Source organism: Cyprinus carpio, chromosome B4, assembly GCF_018340385.1.
Source record: "Cyprinus carpio isolate SPL01 chromosome B4, ASM1834038v1, whole genome shotgun sequence".
Taxonomy (NCBI): Eukaryota; Metazoa; Chordata; class Actinopteri; order Cypriniformes; family Cyprinidae; genus Cyprinus; species Cyprinus carpio.
In genome coordinates, this window is record NC_056600.1 from 5,118,944 (window position 1) to 5,139,938 (window position 20,995).

Consider the following 20,995-nt stretch of genomic DNA (forward strand, 5'->3'; position numbering starts at 1 on the left):
AATAATAGCCTGTGCAGCCAAAAGAAAGTCAATTCCCTTCACTATGGCTGGCGTTAATGTGCCTGTCCAGCCAGGCTCCATCTCTGAGCTGATGGATTAATGATAACTAAACCCGCTGTTTGAGAATCAGTGCAGTATAATTGCGTGGCAACACAATCTGCTTTCAGGGATGACGTTAATGGGCAAAGAGCCTCGGCCAAGCCTTTTATTTGGCTGTCAGCATGTAAAAGGTTCCCTATGGCGCGGGCCCCTCTCTGAAAACCAGTCACCACAGTGTCACATGGACAGACGCGGGAGGATCACCGTTTTAACAGCCCCAATGATTCAGATCAATCTCTGGAACGTGTTTCACCCGAGCGTGGGTGTCATCTCACACATGGTGTTATGCAAGCATCGCCATCTCTGGCGCAATCCGACGTCTGAGATCTCGAGTCGCTCCCACAAAACTCACAAAAAGAAACCTCCTAATTTTATTATCATTGATTTGAACATTATGCTGTGGATCTTTGGGAGATTATTGCATTAAGAGGAGCATGTAATTCAATTAAAAATGCAGGGCTGAGGAACGCGCATAATGTCATAATCCCATTTGATATGCGATCAGACGCAAGAGCTGCAGCACAAGACTCTGGCCGCCTGCCGTGAGCTATGAACTCTGCTGACTGCCCCGACAAATGCACTTTTATTTTCCCGAGGGAGCTGCTTTTCAGGACATGATTTATGTGAGCATGTTCTCCGCAGAGACCCGCATATGTGCTTTTCGGAAATCTCTAGACCATCTTCTCCTGTCACCCGGCGCAAATCTGCGGCTATTGTTTTCCACGAACAATGGGGGATATTTTTAAACCAAACTTTACTCTGAGAAAAAAAAAAAAAAAAAAAGCATTCAATTTCCGTAGTTCAGTTAGGTGTGCAGCGTTTGCCCCGCAGTAGAGTCAGGGCTAAATACAGGGGCAGAAGCCAATTTCAAGAGGTTCCAATTTAGCACCAGAGTAGCTTCTCCGCCTATTGACCCGCATTACGGTAGTTTGCTCACAGTAGGTCCAGGAGACAAACTGACTTACACACTGAGGCACTACATTTTCTAAATGGAAGGGAGATCTGCGCTGGCTCACTGTTAACCCAGTCACAGCGGTTTGGCCCTCTGTTTCTACATTTTCAGGTTGGTTTGTTCTAACACTAGTATCACAGTATGAGAGAGGTTTTCCTCCATAAACAGACATCCTCCAGTGACACAAACAAAGATATAGGTCAATCTGTTAGCACCCAGACTAGATCTCAAAGTTTCAGCTGAGGCACTAAACTTTGTAAAATAGTTGTTTTATTGATGTTATAGTGCTGCCATTTTAAGATACCTGTAATATTTTCCATCCCTTAAAGGTGATTCAGTTCACTCAGTTGTTATTTCCAGAGATGCAATTACAGTTTCACACTATCTGCGTGGAGAAAGAAAAATACAAACTATTGTTACAATTAAATAACAGATTTTAATTTAGAAATAAAACATGGCAACAAGAGTATCACAAAATGTGCATTTTAAGCTCAAATTAAAAAGAGTGTTTTATATTATTTATTACAGAGGATATGGCTGGAAATCTACCAAAGCAGTATATTGAAATACCACATACATCTTCTGGTAGCTACTCCAAAGCTGTTACTGTTGCAAAGCTCTGAACATTTTTTTTTTCTTATAGCGTCTCTAATGCAGAGGGAGCATTTTCCCCAAAGCCTATCCACAACTGTGATAATTACCCATGCTTCTTTCCTCTGGCTCATTTGCATAATCGGCACCAGTCATTCACTGTGGTGGCACAAAGGAATATAATGAAACAAAAGAGTAACAAGGGAGATTTCAGATGGCGGCACAATGCTGCCACATCTCTGTGTTCATTTGTTCTTATAGTTCCAACGTCATAAAGATTTTCACTTCACAATGACATTCATGCAAAAACTTTGGGTTGTTCCCACACGTTCCATATCACTGTTTTTCTTATTCCTCTTTTTTTTTTTTTTTAGTAAGCTTGAACAATTTTTTTGTCATAAATGGACAGTATGAGTGACATTTTTCCAGCACAATTGGTGCTGAAGTGTAATAAACAAATCTGAAGGTCGTTGCCATTTTTGTGCACTTCAGAAACGGCCTTTACAGCTGTTTTTCTCCCATTGAAAAAAATAATATAATAGTTGCTGTTTCCAGCACATCAAAGGGAATAGATAGAGCATTGATCTGCAGGATTTCAACATCTGGCCTGAGTGTTATACACAATGCATGCCCTCATTTTCATGCATCTATTGAGCAAACTGACATACGGCTGGAGAGTCTAAAACATACAGTATAATAGCTGCAATTGTTCTGCCTGCACTGAATTCTAAACTCATGGCTTCAGAAGGATTTATAGATAAGATACTGCATGTATCAAATGTGTCAAATGTACAAGATAAAATCAGCAAGTCAAAATAAAAAAAAAGAAATTATTTGGCATTTTTTACATTATTTTTGATAACAAATTCACACACCTTTTTGCAGGGGTGAGAAATGTTTTGGTCACACTTTAGTTTGGGGACCAATTCTCACTATTATCTAACTATTAACTATGACTTTTGCCTCAGTAAACTCAATTTGCTGTTTATTAATAATAATTGAATTGTTAAGTTTAGGTATGGGGTAAGATTAAGAGCACACACACACACACACACACACACACACACACACACACACACACACACACACACACACACACACACACACACATATATATATGAATTATATTATATATACAGTCATGCAGAATAAGACAACTGATTTGTTAGTAAACTAAGACACACAACGGATCTGATGTAGCTTTGATACTATGACAATTTTTTAATAAGTGAGTCACTGAATGAATCACTTAACTGATTCGTTCAAAACTAAGTCACACAACGTTTCGGCCATGACAACTTTTTAATAAACTTTATAAATAAATAAATACCTGTGGTGACATACCTTATTTATTTTGATTTTTAAATGTATTTTGTCAAAATATGGTAAAAAAATTATAAGAAGAGATATTTTAATTAATTTTAAATGTATTAAATATAATTTAAATAATAAAGATTACATTTGAGTTATATAGAATCTATACCTACTTTACTAAAACCAGTATTCAGCTAGAAAAGAGAGATAATACATACAGTACAAAATGAGTTTAAATATAAGAAAATTGAAAGGACAGAGCTAACAGTAAAAAGCAGAAATAAAGGAACTAATCAAAGACTAGATATATGAGAAACATCAAGAGATAAAGGTATCGACAAAAGAGAACTGTGATGAGAGAAATACTGAGTAATATTCTATTGAAATATTGGATTTGAACTGAGGTCGTCCGTGCATAAGCTGCACAGGGCAATTTATCAAAGCACAATTCAACATGCACCGTCCCATCAAGCAGTACTGTATCTCAGCCTTACAAATGGTTGAATAAGAAGTAAGGGCCCTAGAATTTCTAGCTACGGGCTTGTGTGGAAATCCCAGGATTCAATTTCAAAATCATTCTGCCTCTGTTGCACAGAAATGCACACACACACACACACACACACACACACACACACACACACACACACACACATACAGACAGACATTAAAATGGTTTTCAACAATGGACAGCCAAAGTCAGTCATAAATCTGTTATTGAGCTTGTATGCAATGAGATCTGAAACTCAAGCTCAGTCACCGCACTTGTCCATTTCCACAAAACCAGGGTGCCACCTGCAACAAGAAGCCTCTTCTTCTCTATTCTGTCTCATTTTCTTATGTATACCAACCTTTTCCCAACATCGAAGCTCCAGGATATGGGACTGCTCTCTCCTGGAGCCTCACCTTATGATCGGTGGAGATAAGCGAGGTTAACCTCGACACTTTTACTGGGAACTCAATCAGAACAACCAGGGGAGACAACAGAACTCCTCAGAGAGGCCCTTGAACATCCCGCGGCTAAAACTGCAGTCTCGCTCTGCTTTTTTGTATGGAACAAAAAAGAAATCTATCCTTTTATCCAGTCAACTTTTGTGGCATTCAGAGCAAAGCTTGAAGAGATGGTGTTACACAGGTGCTGGTGAGAATACTAATAATATTGACTTTAACAGAGGAAAGCTGGATGTGTATGATAGGCTGCCTCTCAGGACGTTTGCGCTCTTAACAAGGACGTTTAAAGAGCGTTGAACGCCTGATTGGAGATACATAAACTAAACTGCAGGGCTAGCCAGTGTGCTGACACAAGCTTCTAATCACTGGCTAATAAATCTACCCTTTCTCACTCTTTTACTTACAAATTATGCAGCCTTTAATAGGTGAAATAAATTTCGCAGTGCACCTGGCTCCTGAAAGAAAGGAAGTAAGACAAAGAAAGCAAGCAAGCAAGAAAGAACACAGTCACTGATTCTGTTGCATATTGGAAGCGAAAATGAGCTATTTTTTAACTTGGCAAAGTAACTTGAGCATCATGGGAGTGTGGAGGCCTAATGAGGAGAGTGAGATGTTGTGTGTGGTTGGCTGGTGGCAGGATGTCTCTACATCAGTCTTAACTAAACAACCCCCCACCTGGGAAGCCTGTTAGCTGCACTGCAGGCACAGACAGCCCCATACCACAAGAACTGCTACAGTTTGAGAGGCGTATTCCCAGGCAACTCATGCGTCTTTGCAGGCATCTCACTCTCACATTACTTTACGGAGCATCACTTGTCCAGCTTTTCTCCAACTCCACCAAACTGAAAAGCAATGTGCTGATGCAGTGGATATTGAGAAATTAGACTGTTTATGTCTGTGGCTCATGTCACAGCTATTATCTATGAATGGGGCATTGCTTTTATCAATTTTTATTTTAGAAAACGGCTATAAAAAGTTCTATACAAATTACAAAAATCAGAATAATACAGAAGCCCTAAGAGGTTTTGCATCATTACGTAATTTTCTAATGAGAAAAAAAAAAAATAGTGTCACTTGCCATTTCTCTGTTCAGTCACAAGTCAGAACAGAACCAATGGGTCCTCTGCAGCAAATGGGTGCCGTCAGAATGAGAGTCCAAACAGCTGATAGAAACATCACAATAATCCACAAGTAATGCACATGACTCCAGTCCATCAGTTAACATCTTGTGAAGCAAAAAGCTGCATGTTTGTATGAAAAATCCATCATTAAAAAATTTTCAACTTCAAACTGCTGTTTCTAGCTAAAATAGGTCCTCTATCCATAATATTTATTTTTCCAAAAAAGCCTGTCTTGCCTGAATCAGGAGAGAAATATGCAATATGTCAGTGGATTTTGATGTAAGAGAACAACAGGGGATGGACTTCTTTACTGGAGAAAGAATTATAATGGAATATGAACCAGAAGTGACAGCTTAAAGTTAAAATGTCTTAATTAAGGATTTATTTCTTATAAACACACAGCTTTACTCTTCACAAGAATAGATTATTGTGACGTTTTTATCAGCTGTTTGGTCTCTCATTCTGATGGCACACATTCACTGCAGAGGATCCATTAGTGAAAAAGTGATGTAATTCTACATTTCTCCAGATATGTTCCCATCTTGAATGGCCAGAGTGTGAAAAATATTTCAGCAAAATTTTTAGGTGAACTATCTGCATCTGTTAAACATCCTTTGTCTGGCAATAAAACTGACCACATGTTCAAGGTCACGATAGTGTCTATGACAAAGCCCTCTCAGGACACTGTTTTGGAAAAGGTGTTTCAGCTTGGGCAAGTCCTCGGTCAAAGTAAAATTTGCTCATCCATGATTCAGTGCTATATATATATATATATATATATATATATATATATATATATATATATATATATATATATATATATATATATACCCTGGACCATAAATATAAGGGTCAATTTATCATAATTGAGATTTATACCTCATCTATAATATATGATAGGATAGCACAATATATATAGATATATAAAATCTGGAATCTAAATATATATATATATTGAGAAAATTGCCTTTATATAAGTAGCAATGCATATTACTAATCAAAAATGACCCTGGACCACAAAATATCAGTCATAAGGGTCAATTTTTAAAAAATGTGAGATTTATACAGCGACTCTGAAAGCTGAATAAAATTAGCAATGCATAGGCGTATGATTTGTGAGGATAGCACAATATTCGACTGAGATACAACTATTTGAAAATCTGGAATCTAAAACATCTAAAAATCTAAATATTGAGAAAATTGCCTTTAAAGTTGTCCAAACGAAGTTAGCAATGCATATTACTAATCAAAAATTACGTTTTTATTTATTTATTTACAGTAGGAAATTTACAAAATATCTTCATGGAACAATCAATAATTTTGACCCATAAAATGTATTTTTGGCTATTGCCACCTCTAGACAAAAGAAAAAAAAAGAGGCAACAAATCAACAAATAGAAAACAACAAAACAAATTATAAAATATCAAACGAGCTACGGTTAGCCATCGCTAACATTAACAAATTGAGATCGAGTTATATAAAAAAAAAAAGGTTTCTTAGGACTTCTGTTGACAACTTATGATCATCTTAAGACAAAGTATAAAAAGAAAAAAGGTAAAAAAAAAATTCTTTTCATAGGACTTCTACTTACCGGAAGACTAGTCATCAGACGCCCACAAGCCGTGCGATCAGTTTTGTGCAAGTATTGGCCATAATGGTGGTTTCAGAATCATTACAACATAAAAAAAAATAAATATTATCAAAAAATAAGCAATAATACAATTAAAAAAAAAAATATTATCAAAAACTCTTCAAAAAACTTTACACATTTTTGAAACAATTTAAATAAACAACTTTTCAGAATCAGTACGCTTTAGATTTAAAATTACTTTTGTTAAAGGCTCTTCAGAAAACTAAAAATAAATGGTGGTTTCAGAATCAGTACGCTTTAGATTTAAAATTACTTTTGTTAAAGGCTCTTCAGAAAACTTTACAGGTTCTATGTCTTTGTCAGAGGCTGTAAGACCATCTTTTCTAAGTTTCTTGTAAAAATATTTATAACTGTGGGACAGAGTCAATAAACTGAACTGCCCTCTAAGGCCTTGTCTGTCAGAAAACAGATGCAGCGAAATGCCACGACGAAACCGCCTCACAAATTCCTAATATTCCTCTAAATTTTTCATAAATGGGGGCATGGACTGATGAAAAACCTGGTACTTGCTGACATCAACCAAAACCCAGATTTATGCTTTTATAGCACATGCACATTTTTTCTTTGGCAGACCAGTCTCCTGATGCCAGAACAGAAAAAAAAATGGTTCAGTGTCCGACCCTATTGGGAGTTTTATTATGAGTTATATCCCTGTTTTCTCAAGGTGTGTGCAGTCCCGAGGGTGAGCTGTGAAGGACCTGTGCATGGGCTGTAAAGCAAGACAGGCCCGTTTCAGGAAAGCACCTTCACAGTGAATTCATCCCTAAAAACAGGGTCACAGCAAAAAGGACGTATTCTGAAACAAGAACCAAAAGAACTGGATACATGCAAAGCGTACCTTCAGCTTCCTGATTTTTTTTTTTCGTCTCAAAATTCTGGTTGTTGGGCAGTTCTGGTCCTTAAATGAAATTGCTACACCTTGTCTGCAATGATACAAAAATATAAAAAACACAACAGTTATAACTTATGTAATACCAAGTAAGAGCACTGTCTACCAACATCATTGTGATTCCCTAAGTTTTCACATCTTTTAAATGTTTAAAAACTATACAATTATTTTAAAAAGCAAAATAACTGTACAATTTTTTTTGACAAAACGATTGTATGTTGTTAAGTGTATATTTGCGGTTTCATGAATGATTCATTTAAATTATCTTTAATTATCTCTAAAAATTACAGTGTAATTTCAGATAAAAAGCCTATCCTACATGGTTTCAATTAAGTTTTCATTGTAACATCAAAAGCCATAAACAATATGCACTGATTTTATAAGTCAAGACTGAGAAACTCTTGAAATGAACTGAAATTGGGAAAAAAAAAAAAAAACCCTCCTGAGAAATATTGACTGGAGACAGTGTCCAAGTGTGACAACTATCACTTGTTTGCCCCTATATTATGTTTTAAACTCGAGGTTATATTACTTTAGAAACTAATATAAACACACGACGGTCTTCCATACGGTCCATACGGTCTTCTCTCAGTCACTTGTAAACAAAATGTCTGAAAAATACAACAACCCCAAAATACGACGCAATCAGAAATTAATTTCAACATTTTCTTCCGCCTCTCCTCTAACTGTTCTTGTCTGACAGACGCGGCAGTTTAACCAATCAGCTGCGAGAGTTTCTCTCCGCCCCGCCGCTATTGGTTGATCTCTGGAGATTCGGGGGCTGTTCCGATATTAATGACTGCTGGGCAGACAGCGGCATGTCAATGTGACAACCGAACGAGCGGCTGCAGATGCGCCTCTGAACGCGGAGGAAGGAGGAGGTTGTCAGTGCGAGGGACTCTAGAAAACTTCCAGACGGCTATCACCTGGTGGATTTTGCCTCATTCGCACGGCAAAATCTTAACGTTAGGAGCGCGTGCCGCTGCTATTTCCCATCTGCGCTAAAAGAAGACCACGCACGCTTATTTTCATTTGCGTGGCGCGGCTTTCCGCTCTCTGGAGCACTGCGCTATAGATGAACGGAATACATGTCGTTTTATTGACCGGAATGACTTACGTTGAAACGGTAAGTTTGAACATTTTCCGATCCACCTCATCTATTTGGTTCATTAATAATAATCTTAGTTGGTTTTTACTTAATGAGCATCCACATTCAAGTTGAGAGAATATGCGTCAGAGTGATTAGTTCACTGCAAAACGACCGTGAAGGAGCAGAAATGGAGGGAAATGGATAACAAGCACGTAGGTATTCGAATAAATAGCCATGCCAACCTGGAGCACAGAATTCCTGTTGCTGAGAAATCTGTGCTCCAGTTTGGCATGCGTATTTTTTTGGACACAAGGCACGTCCTGGACGAATAGCCACAGGCAGTCTTGCATCTGGCTGTTCTCAATGTCCCTTAAATCACCCTGTTGCCGTCCAAGATGTTCTACAGCACCCCTATAGCACATGAATTTCAAATGCAGTCGCCTTGAGCATTCACTGTACAGTAAGTATTGTTAAATGAATGTATATCACTTTGAATGGAGGCATTGTGATTCTGATCCATTCGTCTGATCTGCACGCATTGCTTCAGTCTAATTTATACCGTCCACTGCACAACACCTCCTATGCAGATGACATTTTTTTTTTTTTTTACCCCAGCTGTTAATCACACAACCAGCGAATTTGTCTTCCCACGTCTCTTTGTAGATGGAGGCGGTGAGGAATCATTGCAGACTGGCACTGCACTTTCTAAAACACAAGTCAGAGGTTGTCTTACAGATTGCAAATAGCATTTATGTGTTTGCATGCATGCATTTTTTAACACATTTTTGGGGTTGTGCAAATTAAATTATTAAAATTAAAATGAAAAATATTAAAGAAGAATTATGTAAAAAAAAAAAAAAAAAAAAAAGAACAAAAAAAGTGCATCACATAAATATCCATATATGATCCTCTACTAGCAAGCAGATACCAATTAGATCACTGGGTTTCAGGGGCAAAGGTCATTGGGCCTGAAAGAAAAATATGGAAGGATTGGGCTTTCCCTTAGAGGACCTTAGTGGGACCACCACAGGGCCTGGGACAGCCATTACCAGTTGTCCCTCGCTGATGGCAGGCCACTGACTTGTTACAAAGCGAAAATGTTTGTGGCTTAATGGTAGACAATACACTCCAACCAGTTTGTGTCCTTGGAGTCTCTTTCATGCCAAACTCTCCAAACTCCTAAGAGGTCTAAAGACCTGAGCAGGCAATTCTTAATCACAAATGTAATCACATGGGCCACTTGATGGCTGCACTAATTAACAGACAATAAGTAAAACCCTTAATATGAAGGATCTCTCAGACGCGGCTTCTGTGAGCACACTGGAGTGTTTAACTGATTTTAGTAGCGCTTTGTATGACGAGGTGCTGGGAAATTGCTTTCTCTGATCGTTGTGTCATACTAAACAGTTTGAAGCACAAATCAATGGTGGATGTGCGGTTTGAAATCCAATTTATGCAAGCCTGCATTGTCAGTGCAAAGTGGTGTGGGCTTCGAAACAAAACATCACAACATGAGTGTTGAAAAATAAGAAGTGTAGCATTTCATTAGCTTAACACTTCATCAAACAAATGAAAGATTAAAATGCTTTCATGTTCTGGCAGAGCATAATGCTAGCCACACTAATATCATGGGTTCAATTCCCATTGAAAGCATACCTTGATTGGACCGAGGGTCACTTTGGATAATGCCTGTGCCAAATGCATTAATGAAAATGTTAATATAATATATTTTGTATTGTTGTAACTGCCATGTCTAATACAAATATGGAAAAAAAGATCTAAGGCAGAGTAAACTGGCTTTTTAATGATTTCTCCCCAATCTCCATCTGTTGAAAAGGTCGCCACACTCCATTTTCTCTCACTGTTGCAAAAGCTTTGACTAGTTCGGTTTCAAAATATAGACTTTAATAAGAGAATATGATAGCAGCATATGCTATTTGTGTTTTCACGAGTAAACAGAGCAGAACCATCTGAGAAGCACTGCTGTGCTCTCCATCTGTTCTTAGATTAGACTGATACCTGTAGTAGAGGCATCCGGTGCAGTATAGAGCACATACTGTGAGAACTGGGATCTCATTATGTCTAAACAGTCAAGTTAGAGATATTTAGAACACAATAAACCATGCACTGCTTCACCAATAGATCGACTGACACTTGCTGTTGGGAACATGCTTTCAATCAATCAGGCCCAATTAGAGATAAATGCTGTATTTGTACGCTTGGAGATTAGATTTTTTTTTTTTTTTATAATTAGATTTTTCATATATAGTGTAGTTTAGTGATGCAATTATTCTGCCCATTGTGCATGGTATCTTTTCCCCAGGCTGGGTTATGCATGTTAGAGCAAATAGCAACGTTACATGTCTCTGGATGAGCAATGTGGTTATATCGATATGAGTCAGAATTTTCATACAGCATATTCAGAACCTTAAGGGAAAATTCTGGAAAACTCTCTTAAAACTCAAAGAGAATGTACAATTGGAGTTATAACATTATAAAAGAAATGTACATCTGATATAAAAATGATTGTACTGGCATCTAAACATTCTGCATTCTAATTCATGTCAATGTGTTTTTAAATCCAAACCACATTTGCACCCAGATAATCAGTTTATCTCTAGCTATATGAGCAGTAATGCCTTGCTTAGAAGGCATTCTAGCTTAGAAAGGGGTCAATAATAGGAATGAGAGATAAAGAGATACTTTATTGATCCTTGATGGGTAATTTAGTAACTAACTGTGCATAGTTGGCCTACTGGTTTGCAAATTTTGCAAGAATGTGCATTTAAATCTTTAAACCTTCGAATAGCATGCGTTTCGCTTATAAGCATATATATTTTATATATATTTAATTAGTGCTTGCATGGTAGAACTGTATTGATATACCCCTTTTCACTTTCATCCCCACAAATTTAGCCTAATATTAAAATTGGAAAAAAGGTAATTGATGTTTACCATTCAAAATCCATAATAATATTTGCAAAACAAATTGTGATTTGCTCTTCCACCTTGCAACTATTTGAGTAGTGACTTGCGATTGGTATTTTTGTCCTTAGATCTATTCAAGAGTTTAAAGCCACTCTCCCCCTGTGTCCTAACTACACGCGACACGACAAGATTCCAGCGACAAGCAATTAGGGTGTCCACACCACACGTGAAGTGACAGAATCAGTCAAATATCACAGCCAATCAGAAGCATGTGTGGGCGGGCTCTCTCTGAAAGCACACTGCTCTCACAATGAAATGGATACATCATTAAATGTACATACTGAATGACTGATAACATACTATTCATTGAATACACCAATATGTCCACAATGACACAAAAATTTTAACAGTCATCTTTGCTTTAATTTATTTTCAAGATCTGAGGTAAACTATCTATTGTTGCTTTCAGTATGGCTGTAAGGTCATGCAATTTGATATTTAAACGCATATAAGACACATTTAACTTTGAGTAAAGCATATAATCACCTGAGATTATCCTCTGTCATATAGTTTGTATGTTGTTGTTCCAGCCGCAACGTCGCGGAAATAGAAACCGTTTCTAAATTAGAAATTTCGAGTGTCGCCGTCACGGCTAGTTAGGACAGAAACTCCAGTTAACATGGAAAAGGTTTCGCATCTAGTTAGGACATGGTGTCACATGGCAAGGACAGTGTTGCGTTGGGTGCGAGGTTCCATCCACAGCCGAGAGAAAATAAATAATAAATAAAATAAGATGCACGCTGAGTGTCATGACAACAGCAAAAGTGGCTCTGATCTGGCATTTCATTTGCACAGAACCAAATCTTAAAAACCTGTACTTGTCTAGTACATCACCACTGATTTTTTTCTGCCTTGCAAGCACTTATATTTCCTTCAGGAATTGCCGTTCAAGATAATTTATATCAGCATAAACTAGATTTTCCTGAAAGAGCAAATCAGCATCAAACAATCAGTTACAAAATACCAGAATTGTTCATGTACACTTGAATTCATTGAGGGAAACAAACGACAGCATTGGAAAAGCTTAAACCTGTGGGGTCCATCGGTTAATTTGGAACATTGATTCTGCATTAACCGTCGACTCGGTGTTGATTTTGCGAGCACATGAGAGCAGGTGCAAAGGGAAACGTTCCTTGAGCATTGCACTGGAAACTTCATTATGCACACACATTGCAAAGCAAAGCCTGTTTAATGGACTCTTCCCTTACCTTGAAAATAGTGTAATGGCAAATCAATGAAGTACAGGGCAGGGGGAGGAGCAGCAAAACAGACTATGCCACCCACTGAGAGGCCTATGCAAACTGGCTGGCACCTAGGCCCTTTGCGTCTTCTCCAGGGCTGAGAGAACAGCTTACACAGAGCATGTGAAGAGAGGAGGGGAAAAATAAGAGCTTAAGTGAAACACAAAGAGGAGAGAGAGCATGGGTGTAAGAGCAGGGATGTCTTCTGTAGACATTTGTATGAATGAGCGAGAAAAATTCTCAAGACCATTTGAACAATATTTCCTCTGAATCATTTCTATAATACAAAAGGCTATTTTTACAGGAAGCAATTCCACCTCTGCCCTACTTTCTGTACATGCGATCTGTTTGACAGAAGTTTAACTGGAAAAGAAAGCCTACAGCTACACCTGGCATCATATATATTTCAAATACCCATGTGAGCTTGCTGGTCAGTTAAATGTTACTTTCATGTTCTAACCCCCCAATTTTTTTTTTTGTACTTGTAACAATTAACTTAAAATTACCTGGAGATGGAGTGGCTAGGAAGTGGTGGCTTGAGACCTGTAAGGAATAAAACATCATCAAATCAATTGATGACTGATGATCAATTATTGTATTTGCTAATATTAGACATTTAGGAGATGCTTTTATCCAAAGCAACTTACAAATGAGGACAATGGAAGCAATCAAAATAAAAAAAAGAGCAATGATATGCAAGTACTATAACAAGTCTCAGCTTAATGCAGTACACGTAGCAAGTTTTTTTTTTTTAAATCATATAATAAAAAGAAAACAGAATAGAATAAGAACAGCGCAAGTTAGTGTTTGAGGCCTTTTTTGCTTTTGTTAATTGTATAATAAATAAAAAGATAACATATTTAGAATACAAAAAAGATTAGAGAAGCAAGTGTTAGTACAATAGAGTGCAAGTCTAAAAGGTCAAATAAAGATGGAAGAGATGTGTTTTTAGCCGATTCTTGAAGAATGAAGCATTAATGTATATGTATCCCTATTTAAAAACACAAAACATGTTATTATCCCCAGTGCAGTTTACATTGAGTTGCTACAGCTATTTTCCAATCTGCAGAGGCACTAACTTGGGGTTTAAGAGGACCTCAAGCTCAGTAATCAGTCCCCAGCCCAAGATTTACAGCCTATCTCAAACAACTCAGCCCAAAGCAAACACAGGAGCCGGGCTGCCACCATACAGCCTGAGTTACTTCCCAGGGTCAGTAGGGCTTCTGCCCACTGGACACATTTATTCAAACATGCCACTATATTTTACAAGCCCTATCATGATGATGCTAGCTCTGTGATATCAGGCTGGCAAATAATGCCGGGGAATGATTCTCTGACTCTTCTTCTCTCCAATTTCATTGACTGACTCTGCAGTACATCAGGACAGTGATTAGAGGCATCCATCTTGAAATTCCATTTTCTCTGGTATTAGTTGCATTTCTCTCTGTCTCTGAAAGCGTGGCACACTATGCAAGGTATTGCCACTTAAGCTCTATGAGCCATGGTGTTGTTCCAAGTTCTTATGTTTGTACGTTCTCACCTGAATTTAACTGGGTTAAGCCTAATTTCCTTCATTTGTCTTTGACTGGAGATTATAATGGGTGCGCCATACCTTTATTGCTGTTACAGAGTCAGTGGAGGTTAATACAGGTTTAGTTGTATTAGTGTACAACTCCCTCTCCTGGGAGTGTTTTTTGTAGATACTCTTAACAGAAACAGCCTCCAGAACACGATCATGAGCCAGTCATTACACACAAAAAAAGACATTATTTACCTTCGCAGAAACTAGGGCTCTAACATGGTTATTTCTGGAGGATAGTGTATTGATTTTGTAGTCTTAAAATGACTAAAAAGGTCTTTGATTTCTTCTCACTTCACAACATGTATGAAATAATGATGCCACTGCTACACAATTTCAATTCCTTTTTCAAAATGTAGCTAAATAATTACATTCTGAAATAATGTACAGAAATCTAACAGCTGCAGATGATGCTGTTGACTATGGAAACCTTGATTTAACACACTCATAGCAGTGCCAAATTATTCATGCCTCATTGAACTATGCCTTTATTGTGCATTGTTAAATGGTCCTGTTCATGATGTGAAATCACTGAACACGGAAACTCTGGCCCTGCATCAAAAGCATAACCTTGTCTAAAAGGGCAAAATGAAAAAAAAAACATTCCTCTACAATAGAAATTAGAAAGAAGGATAAAACATATTTCACGTGGGTCGCCAGAACAGTTCTCCTAAATGCTTCCTAAATTCTAAACATTTATTAAATACGAAGTACTAATTTTAATATCTTGATACTCTAATATCTGGGAAAATCAGGGATCCTGAAATATTACAATTTAAAAGAAGAGACTAGAAACATGAGGAGAAAAACAAACTGCAGTTTAATTTATTGCACATTAACGCTATGCTGTCAACAGACAAGCATGCCTACGCACAGCATTAGTAGTGAACCTGCACTACTAGAGAGAACATGCAGGTGCTGTAGGAGCAGTGCTCCATTTAACACGTCAGGAAAATAGGCCATTCGTGTCAGTCAGGAAAACTAGATGCATTTTCCAGTATTTATGGCTGACACAGGTATTGTCAAGCAGCCATTTTCCAACCACCGTGAGAGTAGCTGCACATCTATGAGGTATAATAAACACCCAAATTCAAAAGCCTTCGTTACCTGCTAGGCTTATTAACAATTTGACGGTCGTTGTCTATGGGACAATTCAGTGTAGTTCCTAGCGTCTCTGTTTACAACACAAGTACACTTCGGTGATAGAGAGACAACAGATCAAGTGCAGTAACCCCCCACCAGACAGAAATCACCTGATCTGGGGAAGGCCCTATATATCATGTACTTCAAACAGATTCTGTTGCTGCAAATATTATTCATCATAAGGGTCCCTGTTTGAAGTTTTTTCTGAGTGTTCTTGGATTAATGAAGAATCTTGTTGCCTTGGAAAAATCACACATTTCGCCCCCTCAATTACACAACAAAAAAACACACTCTCACCTCCACAGAGCCCTGAGGGATGAACTCTGGGTTTCTCCGTCTGTGAAGCTTACTGAAGACTGTCTGTGGTAAAATTATTGAATCCACTGTAGATGGCTTCAGCAATCACTGATGGTGTGTCCAGCAACATAACCCACTGGCTCATTATTCTCATTATGCACATGGTCAAAACTTTTCCACACCTCAGACTTTGCTTTAGTTGCTGGTGCATCCAAAACGTAATTGACAGAGGCAAGCCCCCATTTCATCTCCTCAGCATCCATTTTCGGATCTTTCTTGCGTTAATCGAAATGCATCACATGACCGCTCATTTACCACGCAAGCCCGAGCCCGGCCTGAGCCTGGAATGATATAAATTAAGCCTGAACCCGACCGGGCAAAGATCTTCAGCTCTATTCTGTATAGTACAACAAAGAGTTGCTATTAACAGTGGAAAAATAACAAATTGGTGTTTAAAAGTAATGTTGAGACCTAATGTGCCATTTGCACTTAAAATATCTAGTATTCACGGCCATAGTATATGTTTTTTATAGCCCAATTGTGTTATTTTTCACATTGTACATGGCTAGAACATTTCATCATGGTGAGTTGCATCGGGGGAATCTACCCTTTTTAAAAAATAAGCAGCAATATTAATGCCTACATGTCAAACACACTAAGCTTCATAATTCACACATTTTAGTGAACTTCAGCTTCAGAATTCCAAAATAATATCCAAGGTGAAGGACACCCATATCCATATGTCAAAGGCTTAGCATGCAAGGTATTGCTAAATAAAATGTCAGCAGACATCAGAGTGCTTTAATGTGGCTTTTGTAAATGTCAGCATGCCTCTGTCTTGCCTTAGTGATGCCCTTGCATTTTTCCGGTAATTATATGCTAATTTTTTTATCTCTTTTTTCTTATTTTCTTCAGGTAGAAGTGGATTAGGCTGATGATGGCATCATCTGTAGTATTAAATGAAATAAACGGCCTTGCTTCTGCCTAGCTGAAACCCGCCGCTACCTGAGGTTTAATGGTGACCTTTTTACCTTTATCTGCCCAACCAGTAAAATTTCATACACCACCTTCAATCTGAATTACGGGAGACTTGGCAACGGGACATCGCATCTGTTGACAGCACATCAGTCAGGGCCTAGGGAAGGCCCTTTGTTGGATTCAAGTGATCACCACAAATGGTTGATTATTTTTGAAGTGAAGTGCTTTTGCCACAAAATCTTTAAGGACCAACTACTTACTGGTGGGAACTGTGCCAATATGAAGGACATATCATTTGCGGATTATTTGCTAGTGGGTCTTGCAGTGACTACCTTGGTTCTTGCTGCAGAAGAGAAAGTCAGTTGTCCCAAACTTTGCGTATGTGAGATTAGACCCTGGTTTTCCCCTAACTCTGTATATATGGAGGCTCCCACTGTTGACTGTAATGACCTCGGACTTTTTGACCTGCCCATGAGATTGCCATCTGATACACAAGTCGTTTTACTGCAGACCAACAACATTGCTAAGATTGAGCACCCTTTGGATTACCTGGCAAACATCACTGAGATTGATCTCTCCCAAAACAACCTGTCATCAATAAGTGATGTCAATATTGGTCACCTTCCTCAACTCTTAACCCTACACATGGAGGAAAACTGGATATGTGCCCTACCAGACAACAGCCTTTCTCAACTGACCAACCTTCAGGAGCTCTATCTAAATCACAACCTCATCTCCTTCATTTCTCCCGAGGCTTTCCGTGGCCTTCAGAGCTTGCTGAGACTTCACCTCAACTCCAACCGGCTTCAGAGTATAAAAAGTGAATGGTTTGAGCCCTTACCAAATTTGGAAATTCTAATGATTGGGGAAAATCCTGTCCTCTCTATTCAGGATATGAGCTTCAAGCCTCTGAGAAACCTTCGCAGCCTGGTTCTTACTAGAATGAACCTGTCACAGATACCAGACGACTCACTTCTGGGCCTTGACAATCTGGAGAGTATCTCATTCTATGATAATACATTCCCTAAGGTACCTCATGGTGCTCTCAGGCATCTGAAGAGCCTCAAGTTTTTGGATCTTAATAAGAACCCCATTGGGCGAATTCAGAGGGGTGACTTTGTGGACATGCTCCATCTTAAGGAGCTGGGCATTAACAGCATGCCTGAGTTGGTGTCCATTGATAGTTTTGCCCTCAACAACCTCCCAGAACTGACCAAAATCGAAGCCACCAACAACCCCAAACTTTCCTACATACATCCAAATGCTTTCTATAGGCTGCCGAGGCTGGAAACTCTAATGTTAAATGGGAATGCTTTAAGTGCCCTCCACAGGATAACAGTGGAGTCCCTCCCTAATCTCCGGGAGGTTAGCATGCACTCTAACCCTATCCGCTGTGACTGTGTTGTACGGTGGATGAACATGAACAAAACAAACATTCGCTTCATGGAGCCTGATTCCCTGTTCTGTGTGGAACCTCCAGAGTATGAAGGTCAGCATGTGCGGCAGGTTCACTTCAGAGAGATGATGGAGATCTGTCTGCCTCTCATCTCTTCAGAAAGCCTCCCCACACAAGTCAATGTGGAAAGTGGGAGATCTGTGTCTCTTCACTGCCGTGCCTTTGCTGAACCTGAGCCAGACATTTACTGGGTGACTCCGTCAGGGAGAAGGGTCATCCCAAATGCTGTTTCTGCAAGATTCTACATGCACCCCGAAGGCACACTTGATATTTATGATATCACTGAGAGCGAGGCTGGATTGTACACATGTGTGGCACACAATCTTGTTGGGGCAGACCTGAAATCTGTCTCAGTGGAGGTAAATGGATACTTCCCACAACCTGTCAATGACTCACTGAAGGTCAGCATCGAATCTGTACAGACCAACTCTGTTTTGATATCCTGGAATGCCTCTCATGGTAGCCTGGCACCAAACATTAAGTGGTATACAGTGCCCACTGCAAACCATCCAACGGTGGCATTCACAGCTAGGGTAACATCTGACGTTACTGTATATAATCTCACACATCTCAGCCCTGCTACAGAGTACAAAGTGTGTGTGGACATTCACAGCATCCATCATACACATGACACCAGATGTGTCAATGTCCTAACTAAAGGATTAGAACAAGCCGTAAAGGACTCCGAGAGGTGGGACTTGGTGCTGATTGCTGCTTTTGGTATGCTTTTCATTGTGATCTCAGTGGCTTGCTTTCTGATTTATGTCTTTATGAGGAACCACTGCATTTATGGAGAACTGAAGCGATACCCTTCCACAGTGGCTCTGATGTCTGAGACCAGCCAGCGGTCTCCCTTTACAAGGCTCTGGATTTCTGGGAAAGGGATGCCAGCTGCTGTTGAGGTGAAAGCCACAGTCATAAATGTGTTGGACAATGCATTTTAAGCTGCACCTTCAGAGGACCACAAAAACTACAAGCAAATTGACAAGGCAAGAGTGGAAAACTTGCTTTTCCAACTTGCTATTTATCTTTTTGCCTTGAAACAGACATCAAATTCAAATGGAAGGGATGTCTAAAAATCTATAACTAGCTCTATAGCCCCTCATCACAAGCTGTCAGATGTGGCAACTGGCAATGGATCACTGATAACTATAGCGAGAGATAGAGACTTGCTGCTAAAATATGCGGTGTGAAATTTCTAGGCCATTCACTGAAAACAGATGATATTAAGACGTCAGGAAGGTGTTTTCTCATACCTGACTGTTAAATGTGTAAAGAGTAGTGGAACAGTCCTTGTGGTCCCAAGCAATACCGTCTGTGCTGTACGACAACCACATAGGCGTGTTAGGGACCCGACTGTTTGTTGAGAAGGAAATCTAGTAGAATAGAAGATTACGGTGATTATGATGTGAACTTTTGATGAAATATGTCATTTTTCTATTTAAAAGCAGATCTGTCTTTTCATGCCTAAAATTGTTATATATTCTGTCCAGAAATGTAACAGGTATCTTCTGTGCAGTAGCCAGGCAGTAAACAAGTGTGAATTACTTACAGTATGAAAGATACAACTTAAGCAACGAGACTACTCATTTGCTGAATAAAACACAAATGTACATCTTAAGGAATCTATATACATAAATATATATTATATTTGATTACATTACTATCAGGACTGGATGTTGTTGAATGCAGACACTTTAATAGCATCTCTCAGACATAAATTGCAAAAGGTTTATCATGACAGGGTAAGTGCCTACTCCTGAATCTTAGACCAGAAAAAAAGAAAGAAAGTAAAAAAAAAAAAAAAACTTTTGAATGTTACTTCTAATGGTTTCCTGAGAGATCCCTGGAGAACAGAGCCATGATTCCAGCCTCACATGCAAATTTGTGCAAATACTATAAGAGTATTTTTAGCATAAACATGGTTTAAAAGGATTGCGTCCTTGCTTTGAGTGTGAAAAAGCGATTTTTATATTGACTGTGCTGTCTGTTCTACTCTAAGCACATTAGTCAATGAGACCAATTTGCTTAAGGTAATGTAAAAACTAAATAAATGTCAGCATTTTTTTTTTCTTCTCATGTTGGAATCAGTATGTTTACTGATCTAAGTTCTGGGGAAAAATCCTTACCATGATTAACAAACGCATCTTGAAGGAATAGTTCATCCAGAATTTAATGTTCTCATGTTGTCATGGTTTTCCAAATTTATAGGACTTTTTCTTCTGCAGAACACAAAAGAAGATTAGCATAATCTCCAAGGTGCTCTTATCTGTACAATATAAGTGAATAGGAATAGACACTGTCAAGCCTACAAAAACAAGTCAACATGGAACATGTGGCAGTGCAAATGAGCAATAAACTCTACAAATAACAGAAAAAAAAGAACCATAAATAAAATGTTGTTTGGAAAATAATAGCTTAGACATTCTGCTAAACTTCTTGTGTTTCACAAAAGTATGTCAAATGTGACTGAAACAACAGGGTTGGCAAATGACAACATTTTTATTTCCTGGATAACTATTCTTCCAGCGGCATAAAGAGGGGACAGCCTGGTTCAAGTCAAGACAACTGAATCAGCTGCAAAGAATCATATTGTGTTTGCTCCATTTAAGATCCAGCACAGACTCACAACCCAAAAAATTACAAACATGACGAAT

General features: G+C 38.6%; 1 protein-coding gene and 1 long non-coding RNA gene across 3 annotated transcripts; one reads left to right on the plus strand and one right to left on the minus strand.

The window, feature by feature from the left end:
* Positions 1-6,894: 6,894 nt before the first annotated feature.
* Positions 6,895-13,553, minus strand: LOC122137136. Its single transcript, XR_006154636.1, has 3 exons — positions 13,392-13,553; positions 12,853-12,994; positions 6,895-7,600 (listed from the first exon to the last, which is right to left on the minus strand). It is a non-coding gene; the product is annotated as an uncharacterized LOC122137136 (long non-coding RNA).
* LOC109048964 (leucine-rich repeat neuronal protein 3-like) lies at positions 8,385-20,417 on the plus strand. Of its 2 annotated transcripts, none has more exons than XM_019066625.2 (2): positions 8,385-8,692; positions 16,820-20,417. In XM_019066625.2, the coding sequence occupies exon 2, from the start codon at positions 17,162-17,164 to the stop codon at positions 19,280-19,282; it is 2,121 nt and encodes a 706-aa protein (XP_018922170.1). In that variant the 5' UTR covers positions 8,385-8,692; positions 16,820-17,161; the 3' UTR covers positions 19,283-20,417. The 2 variants fall into 2 exon arrangements, with proteins under 2 accessions (XP_018922170.1, XP_042578598.1); XM_042722664.1 differs by having other exon boundaries at positions 16,824-20,417.
* The last annotated feature ends 578 nt before the right edge of the window (positions 20,418-20,995 follow it).

Coding starts and splice junctions, on each gene's coding strand:
- LOC109048964 (XM_019066625.2), top strand. CDS start 17,162: ATGAAGGACATATCATTTGCGGATTATTTGCTAGTGGGTCTTGCAGTG.